The 13854-nt window shown below is 34.9% G+C and overlaps 1 protein-coding gene across 1 annotated transcript in view; it reads left to right on the top strand.

Moving 5' to 3' along the window:
- LRP1B (LDL receptor related protein 1B) overlaps nt 1-13854 on the top strand; it is a 584315-nt gene that overhangs the window by 450305 nt on the left and 120156 nt on the right. Inside the window, exons 49-54 of the mRNA XM_075711708.1 lie at nt 584-706; nt 2472-2591; nt 4921-5049; nt 6036-6158; nt 11281-11421; nt 12551-12738. Of these exons, the coding sequence (XP_075567823.1) occupies nt 584-706; nt 2472-2591; nt 4921-5049; nt 6036-6158; nt 11281-11421; nt 12551-12738 (824 nt within the window). The remainder of the gene's footprint in view (nt 1-583; nt 707-2471; nt 2592-4920; nt 5050-6035; nt 6159-11280; nt 11422-12550; nt 12739-13854) is intronic.

A 13854-nucleotide genomic window follows, 5' to 3' on the forward strand; every position in this document is an offset into this window, starting at 1 on the left:
TTTTCTTTCCTCACATCGGTTTTCTAGGCATTCATAAAAGTAAAATCTTAAATTACTTTCACTCTCTACAAAGAAAAAAGGCAAGGAAGAACTTTTTCATTTGTGACAAAGTCTAAATCTCTGGCTCCAACGTCAGTGGTATAACTCCAGTTAGTCAGTGCATGTATCAGATTTGTAGCTTATCCCAGTGAATGTGACAGAAATACTGCCACAATTAGGATATCTTGTAGATGCTGGCAGATAGATCAGAAGGGCATTTTCTTCAGCTGGTGTAAAACAAGCAATGTTGATCTACCTGAGCTCAAAACCTGTAAAGTGAACTACGTTCCTCTATAGGTCCTTTTACTTTAGGTTGAAGCTGTGCTCTGATTCTTCTCTAAATAAATAAAGTATTTCAGCTCCCTAAACTACTTAGCTATCACTATTTTCTAATTTGTATGCACACAAATAATAGGGGTTTTTTTTTGCCTTTTTAGACATAAACACTTTGTCCATTAGAATTCAGAAATTTAGCAGAAATGTATTAGGCTCCTAATCATACTAGTAGAGACCATTTTACATTACATTCTTTATTTTATCACAGTTCAAAACAAACCCACATGTGAAGAAAATTATTTTGGTTGTCCTAGTGGAAGATGTATTCTGACCACCTGGCTTTGTGATGGGCAGAAAGACTGTGAGGATGGAGTAGATGAATTGCACTGTGGTGAGCATTTTATCATATTTGTATTTCTGTAATCACTAATCCACTTTGAAAACAGAAAGAACTGTGCATTTATATCTCAGAGATTGAATCTAGAGCTATATAAAAAGGCCTTTCATACTACATTTTCAGATTCAACTCTCTAATACTTTATGCTGCCAATGTTTAAACCTTATCTCATGCCAGAATTAAAGCCCTATCAGTTTGGTTTGTTTGGGTTTTTTTTCTCCAAAAGATATATTTGTATACAGACTTTCTATTATTTTAATATGTGTAAGAATTTCACTAATTCTTCATAATTCCTCATTAGGACAGTTTTATAGATATAGTCAATTCGTATCAATGTTGTGTGACCCCAACAGGAAGTAACCAAAAGAGACCTTTATGACATAAAAATAGACATTTCTTTGCCTCAGAGGCCATACAGGTATAATTATTTAAAGTAACAACAAAAGTGATGTGAATAAAATACAGCATCAATTGTGAACCAGGTTAAGGGTCTATTCTGTCTCAGATCTTTTAAGATTCTTAAACAATGTCTAATTGAGGAGCAATGCAGGCTGGTTTTGCTCATAGTGAGAGTTGGTCTTTTAACTTAAATTTGTATGGATTACCTGAACAGATTATTTCTATAATTAAAATGTAGCAGAACAGCAAAAGCAGTATCAAATTTTCCAATTCCTCATTTAAATAAAACTTGAAAGTTGTATGTTCCTTTCTTTTTTTCTTAAATCTGTTCATGGCCTAGTTTCCATTAACATGCTTCCATGTTTGGTTTGCAGTTTACGTTGATACAGACATCTTATAGCTTCAGAATTAGGGACTGCTGTGCACTATGAAAATCAGAAGGTTTTGTGATGACTCAGTGTTTATGTTTCCAGGTTTTATTACACATACATACTTACATGCAATACTGTAAAACCTATTAGCCAATTTTTGTGGGAGAGAGGGAAGGGGGTTTAGTACATTCTTTTTTCCCTACTTATTTCTCTTACCCATTTGAGGCAGTTGTTACAACACTCTACCTTTAAATTTAGATTGTATTACCTAAAATTCTTTTTATTGTTAATATTAAAATTTGTTGTCATCAGTTAAAACAAAATTAATTTTATTCTTAAAGAAGGAAGTCTGGGAAACACAGATGATCTGACGTTTTCAGGAAAGGTCATAATAGTAGCAATTCTTTAGAATAGTTGTGCAGACTGATTTTGAAATGCAGAAGCATGCCATTATTTTCAATATTTACAAAAGTGTAAATGGGACAACAGAATGCAAATACACAACAATTTTTCTTGTGAGAGAAAAGAACGTTAAATCTTTTAAAGATGCAATTAAATACTGCAATACCAAGAAGGCAGCTGTGTTGAAAAATTTGAACTGTGCCGTCTATGCCCTACTACCAAAGTAAAGCAGTTCACTATGGTTATAACATCCATGTGAAATACACAAACCAGAGTTATTTTTTTAAATTGTTTGTCCTCATCCCACTAGCGAAATGTTTAAAACTACTAGAATGTAAGCAGTTTGAATGTTTTACTATTAATTAATTATTTATTGTTATAAATGTATTGGTGAATGCAAACTCTTAGACAAACTGGTAACATCCTGAGTGCCAAGATTAGGATTATACTGTGTTTGAGTGTTTTAATACACTAAAATTGGGAGGACAGAAAGGAGCAGTGTGGAGTTTCCTAAACTGTGCTGGAAAATACAGGGAACGCCTTGCTGTTGTGAACCTAACAAAAGCAGTGGCTGGTGTCATTCCTAGATTCATCTTGTTCATGGAATCAATTTGCTTGCTCTGCAAATAAATGCATCTCTAAGCAATGGACTTGTGATGGTGAGGATGACTGTGGAGATGGTTTAGATGAGAGTGATGCTATTTGCGGTAAGTAATTTTAGTTCTGTATTGTGTCAGATCATATATACTGAAAGAGACCAAGTGATCCAAGAAGGTGGTAGAAAGGGAACAAGCAGAGCATCTCCAAAGAGCATGTGCTTTAAGGACAGGATATGAGAGGATATCCTCCCCCAGCCCCCTGCAACCGGCAGCTAGATACCTTTTTATGGGGACTATGTGATTTGTGTGTAATCTATCAGTGAAGGTATGAATGGCACACCAGCATGGGCAAAAGGAGAACCAAACTTTTCTCCAATTCCCATCCTTGAGGTAAAACCCCTGTATCGCTATTTGAATTTTACATTTCAGTGGTAGGTGCTTGAAGACTCTAAAGTTGGGTTTTTTCCCCAGCTCTTTCTCCTATTCCCTTTAAATTTTTGTATATACAGTCATAAGCATTATTGCATAATATTCCTCTCAAATTCCCAACCCCTTCAAACTGCATAAGGAATTGAAAATTTTACTTTCATTCTGGGGCTCTGTTGACTGGAAATGTGTTAGTGAATTCTTTTCAAAAGAAAATCACATTGTGTCAAGTCATATTGTCACAATTTCGTGATATTTTATACATTGGTTCCATCCTTATCTATACTGGATTTTAAGATTCTCTTTTTTAAATTTCAACTTTTAACTCTTAAATATTTGTTCCTTTTCAAAAATCATCTTATTTAAAGTCCATTCAACAAAGAATATTTTATTCCGTACTTCATATGTAATACCACAGTGAAAAATTGTTGACAACTTTACTGGAAGTGTTAAGTAGACAGAGAAGAAATCTCTTCAGCTTATGTTCAGAGCTGTGGTTTGTTAAAGTAGTTTCTTAATCAAACACAGATGTAGAAATGCCAGCAAATGAAAAGGATGAAGGTGGAAATTATACTGTTCTAATATGGCAAAATACAAATTAATTACTACATTAACATCAAGTTGACATCCATCTGCAGTACATTTTTTCATGGTATTCAGGTCATGCTGAGGACTGGGGAGTTGGAAGCAATGTCTGTTTGAAAGGGAAGATCTCTCTGTGCCCCTCTCCCCTAGGAAAAGGAGAAGGTGTGAAATGAGAAGACAAGCACCTCGTCTGGGACTACTGTAGAACAATGTGAAACCCTCAGGAACATCAAGGCCTGAGGCTTAATAGGAAACTTAAGGCAGAAAATAGAAAAAGGGAGGGGAAAAGGCCAGCAAATTGCAAAGTGTCACTACAACACACCTTTTTTTTTTTTTTTTTTCCTTTTAAGGTTGTTCAGAATTACTTCTTTTGATACCTTGACTTGCAATACATTGTAGCTCACTTATTAGAAGAAAGCCCACCCATAAGATTGTAGACCATCTCTTGAAGAGGGAAAAATCCACACCAGTTATGAAGAGGGGACAGTTAAGGCTGTATTTCTCCTTAGGAACAGGAGGCAGATCTGAATTGCAAGAATAAAAGAGAGATCAGGATGACTTCAGATTTTTCAGTCTTACAAAATCGATGTTTACTTGATATGAAGTTTAACTTCAGAAGTATCAAAAATGGCAAATGAGTATAAGTAAACAAAAGTTGTCTCTCTTGCACAAATAGTACAGAAAATCAATTTTAAAAATTTGTTTTAATTAGAAATTAATAAAATAGTAAAATTAACAGAAAATACACTGTCTCCTTTTTAATGAAGTATATTAACTTATCTAAGAGAATACATTAAGTAATCAATTGGGCAAAAGTTTACTTCCAAACAGAGTAAAATTAATCCTAGGATATAATATTCTTATCTGGAGAAAAGCCTGTTAAAAAAATAAATATTGGTCAAATAAACAATACATTGAGTTACTTGCATTAGAACTGTCAGACATTTTCTTACTCCCACTACTGTTGTACTTGGTGCACATTGTTCTCTTCTACATGGGACTGACTCACACAAGTTTTGAGTACCTTTAAGCCTCCTGGCCTAGAGTGTAGTGATGTGAGGGTGATGTGGTTTACAAGATGAGTTCCTTTGTTCGGTTAGTCCAAACATGCAGCAAACATAAAGAGTAGAAATGGTTTGAAATGTTATTCTGTTGGATAGTTTTCATGAAGTATGGTAAATTAAATTTCCTTGCAGAACATTAAGAGACTGAATAAATGGAAAGAATGGAAGAAACAGTAGATTGTCAAAATTTAACTGTAAAATACAGTCTTAGCCAATGTTTATCATACTGTGCAGACAAAATCTTCTTTCAGCTTTACTTTAAAATCAAAAACCCTTACCCTGTCATTACCCATTAAAAAAAAAAAAAAAAAAAAAAAAATCAGTTAGAACATGTTCAGCACTCTCATGTAATGCTTTTTCAGGTTCAGTGACCTGTGCAGCAGACACGTTCAGTTGTTTAGGCTCCCATGCCTGTGTTCCCCAACACTGGCTTTGTGATGGTGAAAGAGACTGTCCTAACGGAAGTGATGAACTGTCAACAGCAGGCTGTGGTACGTTTGCATATTAAAAATGTATAGTATTTATTTTCTTGGTACTTTTGCCTTTACAATATCCAGATGCTGTTTACGTCTGTAGTAGCATACCCCTATACTGTCAAGATTGTTAGAAAAGATTGATGGACCACATGTGAGCATATGTACCAGGATCCTTCAATGTTTTAATCAGCCTAACATCTTCAGGTTTTGTTAATATATACTGAAGCATACCAGCTGAAGATTAGTATGTGTGTCATGTCATAGACATTATACAGCATGTTTACTATAGAAAATTAGCACATTATTGACAATGCATTTTTATTCCTCTTCCTGAAGAAAATGCTGCTGTGTGTCAGAGAGGTTGTGCATCAAAAAGAGAGATACAGTTCTGTCTGCAATTTATTCTGGCTAATTGTTCAGATCTTGACATCTCTTGCCCTATAAACTATTATTTCCAGTCTTCTGAGATAATTTCTATTAAAAGTGTCAGGACCTCAGTAGTAGTTTCATTAGGGGGTTTTGTTTTATTAATGTATATAAAAATTATATAGGTTAAAAATATTGAAATATGTTCTCTCCACTGAATGCACATTCTATCACTTACCATTTCTAGGCTGAGTTATATTTTGAGTATTTACGGATTTTAAAGAGCTTCTGTTTAGGAGCAGAGGAACATAGGAAGGATATCTCTACTTCCCAAATGTTTTTTTCCTCAGAGGCAGACCTTAGGTTAGTTGTAGACATCGTCAACTTCTGAAGCCTTTCCGTCTTGGATTACATGAGGTTTTAGCTATCCTTACTTCTTTAGCTATCTTTGTGGTGACGATTAGCTTTTTCTCCTACTGAATTGTGTGGTCCTTTTTGTATGACTCAAAAGTTATGGTTATTTCCATTGAATCCACTCAGACTAACTACTTCTCGTTTCATCTGTCTGTAAGAAAATGGCTGTATATCTTACTGTTCTCAATTTCATTTATTTTTATGTACTGTATTTTCCTTAGCTCCTAATAACACTTGTGACGAGAATGCTTTCATGTGCCATAACAAAGTCTGCATTCCCAAACAGTTTGTATGTGACCATGATGATGACTGTGGAGATGGATCAGATGAATCTCTGGAATGTGGCAAGTATAACAAAAGTAGAGTAAAGAGAAAAATTTCAGACTGTTAACTCTAAGGCCTTCTACAAGGTCTGTTACTTTAAGTCGCTACTGAAAAAGAAAGCTCTTCGCTTTTTAAAATTGTTTTAATGTTAACTTTTAAATTATACATTAATGAATACAACTTGGAGCTGGAGCTACAATGACAAATTATTTGCTATAGTTATGACTTACAGTTGATTGCTAGTAATATTTAATAGAATTAAAAAATGTACAGTCTATAATTTCTTGTTCATATGTATATTCCTTTTATATATATTTGTCTTTATACACTTTTTTCTATTAAATAATGAAACAACTCTGTCATGATTATCGCTGCAGTTAAATGATATCAGCTAAAGCCATATGTGAATGTTTAATTTTCACCATTCATATGAATTCAGGGTTTCTTACATTATGTGAATGTCTGTACAGTATATCTAGGTCACACTCAGAAACATCCATCTATCTAAATAACATTTATGGAAATTACAGAGCAAATATTCTGTCCAAAAAGGCAAGTTATTGATATCATGCCTGATTTTGTGCAGTTAAAATCTATATTGCTTATTTACTCTATTAAATGTCCTCAAGACATGAGAACCACAGGAGAAGATAGCTAGCTATGTATTTTAGGCATTTCTATTGTACAAGCCACCTGAAGAGGGTATATGCATAAATGATGCAAGTAAACATCCAAAGATTGTAAGAAAAAGCATGTTTAGTATTGGCATTTAGTAAAATTTTTCATTTAAAGTTTGAGTCAAACACATAATGCAACATTGCAAGAAAATAATATAATAAGCAAATAAGAACTTGTTTGTTTGCTGGTCATATAAAGAACAGATTTCATAAACATTACTTAGAACTGTATATGACATGGAAAAAATCTGTTCCTGTGATGAACTGGGCAGTCACCAAATTGTACTTTTTCTCTCTGTGCTCCCCAGAAGTAGGCTGATACTTAAGAAGCAACAGCCATTCCTGCCACATCAACATAGAATCATAGAATTGTTTAGGTTGGAAAAGACCTTTAATATCATCCAGTCCAACCATTAACCTAACACTACCAAGTCCACCACTAAACCAATTAAGGGCAGAGTAGCAATTTCATGTTTCCTGGCTTCGTGGCTGGATATTTTTTAATGAAAGTAAAAGCTAGGAATCATTAAGGTTGGAAAGGATCTCTAAGATCATCAGTCCAACCATCAACCCAACACCACCATGCCCACTAAACCATGTCCCATCAGCTAACATCAGATAGGTCAGATCGGGAGAGCACCTTTGAAGCAAATCTCCCACTCACCCCCACATCCTGTGTTTCAGCTCACATGGAGCAGTGTCGAAGTGAGTGAACTGATAGGAAAAAAACCCACAAAAAACCTCTGAAGCTGAGCCAGCTAATATACTTCAGCCAGTAGTGGGCATGAAGTCCACAAGAGTAGAAGAGAGCTAGTGAGAAGTAAAATGCTGAATTGTGTCTAGTGTGGGTATTGAGTTCTTACCAGCTGTTTCATTCTACTGCTCCTCCCTCACTGCACCACACCGCTTGCCAGCGTAGACTTCTAGATCCTTGAAGAAAGAAGGGAACAAACACACCTTTCCTAGCCAACTCCATTTGCTTTTCACTTATGTAAACTACATGGTGTTTTGAAAGGAGCAGTTTCCAACAATATGTTGTAAGGAAAAGCTGCTTCGTTTATGTAGTTTAGGCCAAATCAGGATCAAAGCAGGTTATTGATTTATTAATGACAGATAACTAATTGGAAATCAGTGAACTCTACATTCAGTATCAGTAGCAGCAATGCAATGGGTAAATCACACCTGCAAAATGTTGATATATCTTATGTGTTTTTAAATGCCATTTTATAACTAGTCCCCAAAACTTCTGAACACACAGACACACATGGAGCAGAGTTACATGCACCTTCTGCCCCAGCCCGCAACACGGGCTTACGAGCACACAGGCCCACTAATCCAGCGGGCTGTAGCTCTCCATGAGGTCAGGTATGGAATTCCACTTGGTGTACCCATCAAAGGAGGCTGTGAGAGTGGACCCACACAATAATGAAATTGTAAACTATTTCCTCCGTTAGTAATCGTTTATGCGCGCCAGAACCCTTTCTGTAACGTGACTCATTATGGGTTTGTTCCTCTATTTAGCTCTATATGATCAAGTTGAAGGGTGGGGTGGGGTAGGAGAACCTTTCTGATCAGATTTTACTCAGAAGCAGTCTTCAATTCCTAAATAAGTATATAGAACTAAACAGTCACAGACTTTGGAAATAGCTGCATTTCTTTCTACATGCTTATAATTTCTTGCTGGTGTATTTAATTTGTTTTCTATAGCATCATACGCATGCATGGTCCCTTAAAATACTGGCAAATAAACAGTGATGGTTTGACAGACTTTTGGAAAGAGACAGAAGGGGGGAACAGCAACAGAAGCAGAGGATGTACAAACTCCTGATCTAATTGTAGTATGGACCTGCCTTCAGGCACTGGCTCTATTTAATTTCTGTTGAGTAAACTGAAATCTACAGCAACATTTGTTACGTGCTGCACTGCTCCAATGCAATTTTCTGTTATCCGGTAATCAAATACACACCTTAGTGTGTGACTAGTACGGTAAACTCGTTATAGTGTAATTCTAGGAAAAGGTTACATTCTTTTATGAGAAAGGGAACTACTTTTAGAGAGTAGGAATCAAATTCCAAACCAGACTTTTCAAGGGGGTGTCAGGATGTAAAAATAAATCGCCTAATTCACCAAGTTTTTAAACGTGATTTCTGATTTGACTGCCAACTAGGTAGCCTAATCATAGCTCTATTAAATTCTAGAGCTAGACCTTTGCATCTTGATATAAAAAAAAAAAAAGACCCTCTTCAGCAGCCAGTCTACTGAATTGGGTGAAATTTGGTTTGAAATATATTCCTAAAAGCTAAATTAAGAGAGTCCATTTTAAAATCTAGATTTTATTTTCATCCGTATAGTTTTCTAGAGTATTATTCAGATATGATATAAAAATGGGAGTGGTGATTGGAGTAACCACTTTTTACTTGTATCAGAATTTGCACCTAAACAGATTTTAAAAGTTCACAATTATTCCAATCCCTGAAAATTTTTTTGATACAAGTTTTGATTCCATTGTATAATCCTGTCTTCTTTGTGAAATGTTAATAATTATTTACTATTAAACAAAAAAATAGCAATAGTTCTAGCTGGGGAGAGCATGAGAACAAAATACATTCTCCCTAAATTGCATCTCCTATTGCCCCTCTTAGAGACAGAATACTGAGCTAGATGAGCCAGTGTCTCATCCTGTGAGGTATTTCTTATGTTCTTGAACATAAAAAAAAATTTTAGGAATTCTATTCAAGAATATGAAATTTCATCAAGAAATGAAATACTTTGTTTATGTGGCTAATCTAAAGACAAATACAGTAATAGGAAGGATTTTCTGGTTTCAGTTTCCAGTTTCGTATGTCCTGTTATCCAGAGCAGATGCAATATTAAGCAGATTTCCTTGTTCTACACATTTGTAATGACCTTTCTGATGTTGACATGCTTGTGAAATGCTGCAGACATGAGGTAAAGCTCTTGGTCTGTAAATCTTCACTCAAAGGTGTCTCAGACAACCAAAAACTTCACCTTTTTTCTGTATCAAGCCAGCCTGTCTTCTTTCAAGTATGATCTGTACAAAAAGAGAAAAAAAACCCCAAGCCTTCAGACCACAGAATTATTTTAATTCCAAGTAACGTTTGTAATTGATGTAATAACATATTGCATTTTGAAAATACTACATTAACACATTTCTACATGACTACTAAAGATATACAAGAGGTTTCAAGCTCTTGATAGAGAGGGATATCTCATCCCAGACTGTCAAATGTTATGTCTCCATCTGCCAGCAGACAAAAGCTATACTACATAACAGGAAATAGAATAATTAGAAAAAAAGAACAAATATTAACTTTGAACTAATATTAACTTTCTACTTCTAGAGAGTAGAAAGTTATGAGTGCTCATTTCAAATGTTCACAGCTTCAATAGTTAAATCAAATCTTCAGTAGTTATTATAATTTGGATTTATTTCTTGGAAGAATTAATTTGGAGCTTACAATCTGCATTTTTTTAAGGGGAAAGTGTCAAACATGATTCAGCATAAATTTAAAAAAGAGGTGCAAAATTATTCTTTATAATCAGAACAAATACTGCTACATAATTCTTACTTTATAACCATATTTACTTTGTGTTTTTTTTTTCTTGAGTTGTAAACAAACTTGCTCGCAAGGCTTTTTTGAAAGACTACAGAGTATCTGAGGCAGAATTTATACACATAGAAAAGTTACACTTTTCTTTCCCAAACAGGAACATAAGTTTTGTAGTAGTTGGTTTAGTGTAATGAATCTTACAAGTAAATATCTTAGGAATAGAAGGTGATTTTTCTTCTGTGAATTTTTCACCTTTCATGTTTCAAAATTGAATAGAAAAACCTAAATTTTTGCTTACTTTTCTAATTTTTTCCACTGCTTTGTTGGTTTTGAACTCTAGGTTAAACACTGTAGGCGTTCTAAGGACAAATGCCTGTCTGTGGTTTCTTTACTTCATTATATATTATAACTTTTGTTAGGAATCTACTTTAACTTTGAAAATGTGTACCTGTTATATACATTGATTTTGTGGCCATCTTGGAAAATGCGTGTTTAGTGTGGTTAAAATGATTAGTGCTCTGCATGTTTTAAAGGGAAAGCATATAGTAGAAAGCATATCGCAAAAATATTTTGGGGGTATAGCAATTTCTAAAATTTCTGTCAGAAAGCTATTTCCTAATAATAGTAAAAAGTTAAATTAAACCTAAAATCTGTTTATGATTGAGAGCTGCATAAACATGTTTAATGTATGTGGGAATTGTTTTGTGACTATACTGTGCTGCATGAGACATTTGGTTTCTCTCTGTGTTGGTAGGTGCTCATGTATAAGCATATAATGCTTTCTATCTCTTTATGGAACAAAAGATATTTTTACTTGCATTGCCTTGTATCTGCAGAATTTTATAGTGAAAGTATGAAGTGAAATATGAAGTCATTGATGGCTGTATTTCTAGGGTATCGTCACTGTCGTCCTGGAGAGTTCACTTGTGCTGATGGGAGATGCCTGCTAAATTCCCAGTGGCAATGCGATGGTGATTTTGACTGCCCAGACCGTTCTGATGAAGCACCTATAAACATAAAATGCAAAAGTTCAGGTTCGTATTTAATTTTTTGAATAACATGTGTGACGCTTCATTTCGGAAAGCAATGGTTTAGGATTGTAGATAGGCAGTTGTAAAACCTCGTAGCTTAAATCTCCAGTGCTTTCATGGTGACATTCCTTATGTCTTGCTAGAAAAATGCGTTATCAGTTCTCAGCATCCAAAACCTCAGCTCACAAAGTTCAAGCCATCAGTTCCTATGGCATGAAATGGCTGCTAGTTCATTAATGCATAAATTGTTAGTACTAAAATAAGATATTAACACATTATTGTCAAAGTTTGTAGCTTGCCCTGAAAATGTTTAATATATTTAGCATACTCATCACACAGAAGTAGATAATACAAAATGTGATGTTAGGTTGTTCTTCCTATATTAAACACTGGTCTATTTTTATAAGTAAATGACTGACCAAATGTAATTTGGTTTATTGATATTTTCTACTGGCAAAAGTTTGCTGAGGTCTGACTGGGTTTTGAGTGGAAAATGAATCCTGGTGTGTATATCATATCCTATTCTGTGGCTCTTTGAAAGACCATTTCTTCTGTCTAGATCTTATGACTTTATTGTACAGTAGCCGAGTCCTTTATACCAATTTTGATGGAAATCACTCATTTGCTTTGAGGTAAGGCGACATACCTGTTTTAAATATAAGTATTCTGATTCAGATTTGAAGAACCTGAATGTAGCTGAGCCAATGTATTCCAAGTCTTGCCAAACAGGAAAAAAACATGTATGCATGTCCTCAGACAAGGAATGCCTCAGAATTCAGTCAGTCATGTTACTAAACACCTGAGCATCCAGAGGAGAGAAACCATGCTTTTTAAGTTTTGCAAACTATAGAACTGTATTTTGTGCAGAGATAATGTAGGGGATTCTCAATTAAATGAAAACAAATGTGTAGGAGGAAATAAGCTGAAGTATTCACACATTTTCTAGGAGAGGAATAAACCTTTAAAGACTGAAATGTAAAAAGGTATTATAATACTATCAATAAGAAATGAATATTCAATTTTTACACAATTGTTTCATCCCACATGCACACGTTGCAGCTGGTCCATGAAAAAATTAATTCCAAATACTCATAGACTACACAAAGTTGTGTTCTCTTTTTTTGTTTTCCAGAGCAGTCATGTAACAGCTCTTTTTTTATGTGCAAAAATGGCAAGTGTATTCCTCAAAGTGATGTTTGTGATAACAAGGAAGATTGTAGTGATGGATCTGATGAGAAAAGCTGCCACATTAATGAATGCCTCAGTAAGAAAGTTAGTGGCTGTTCTCAAGATTGTCAGGATCTTCCTGTTGGATACAAGGTGAATAATTGCAAAATGTGGTATAATATAATGCAAATTCTTAATTCTCAACTGTTTCTTAACTACTGCGGTTTTATAATAAAACTCCAGTGTGTTGTACTTCCTTGTGATGAAGTAGCTTACCTACCATACTAAGACCATTCAAATTTTTATTTCCAGTAAGCAAACAATTGCCAATTGTATAAAAAAACTGTACAATACATACTTTAAACCTATGGAAAAGAACCTACAATACTTTAAATACACCAAATCATACTGAAGTACACAGGGCACAGAAAATCAGTTGTGAAAAAGGAACACACATTGGAGTGAATAGCAGGAATAACAGTTTTCTCCAATTTTTTTTCTAAGTCAAAGACATTTACAGAAATGTTTAAACAACATATAGTTGCCTTAGTTGCAGAATAAAGCTGCTAGTTGTCTGCATGTAGTGGTGTTTTCTGAATCACCTGAATCTGCTCTTTGGCCTTGAGATGTAGAGAGGAATACTTCTGGGGTGTTGTGTAAACCCTAGGCACTGACTGCACTAACCTGTAAACAGAAGCTGAGATTTTTTTCAGGGTTTTAACTCTGAAGTAATCTTAACTGCCCCCCAACATGTTTCATATTTTTAATAGAATATTGGCCCACTGAGAGCTAACAACATGGCTTAGCTCTAAAGGTATTCAAACCTCTGAAACCATGTCCTAGTCAGGAGGCCATAGCCCAGAGATCTGGAGACTAGGTTGGGTACAGCAAAAACCTTGTTGAAGTAGCATCGTCGTGGAGAAAGCATGTCATGGGTCTCTGCAGAGAGTAATACAGAGAATACAGGAGGGAATGTGGCACAAAGTTTTCCATTGAGGAAACTATGCCCCTGTTTTAAAACCCCTCTGCCCAGTTGTATTTTGCATCGCTCACGTTGCATGTGATAAGCTTGCCACGGTGATCATCAGTCCCCAATAAAAATTAGCTTCAAGAGTTCTCATTCACATTACTATATTTGTTACACAGAGTACTAGATGTTATCAGTGCTTCAAGAAAAAAATATTGAAAACTGTATTTCTTTACCAAAAAGCACATAAGTACTTGAAAATAAAGAACTCCAAAGGGTCCATCCATCATTGTTTTCATGGA

This window comes from Pelecanus crispus, chromosome 5, assembly GCF_030463565.1.
Source record: "Pelecanus crispus isolate bPelCri1 chromosome 5, bPelCri1.pri, whole genome shotgun sequence".
Classification (NCBI taxonomy): domain Eukaryota; kingdom Metazoa; phylum Chordata; class Aves; order Pelecaniformes; family Pelecanidae; genus Pelecanus; species Pelecanus crispus.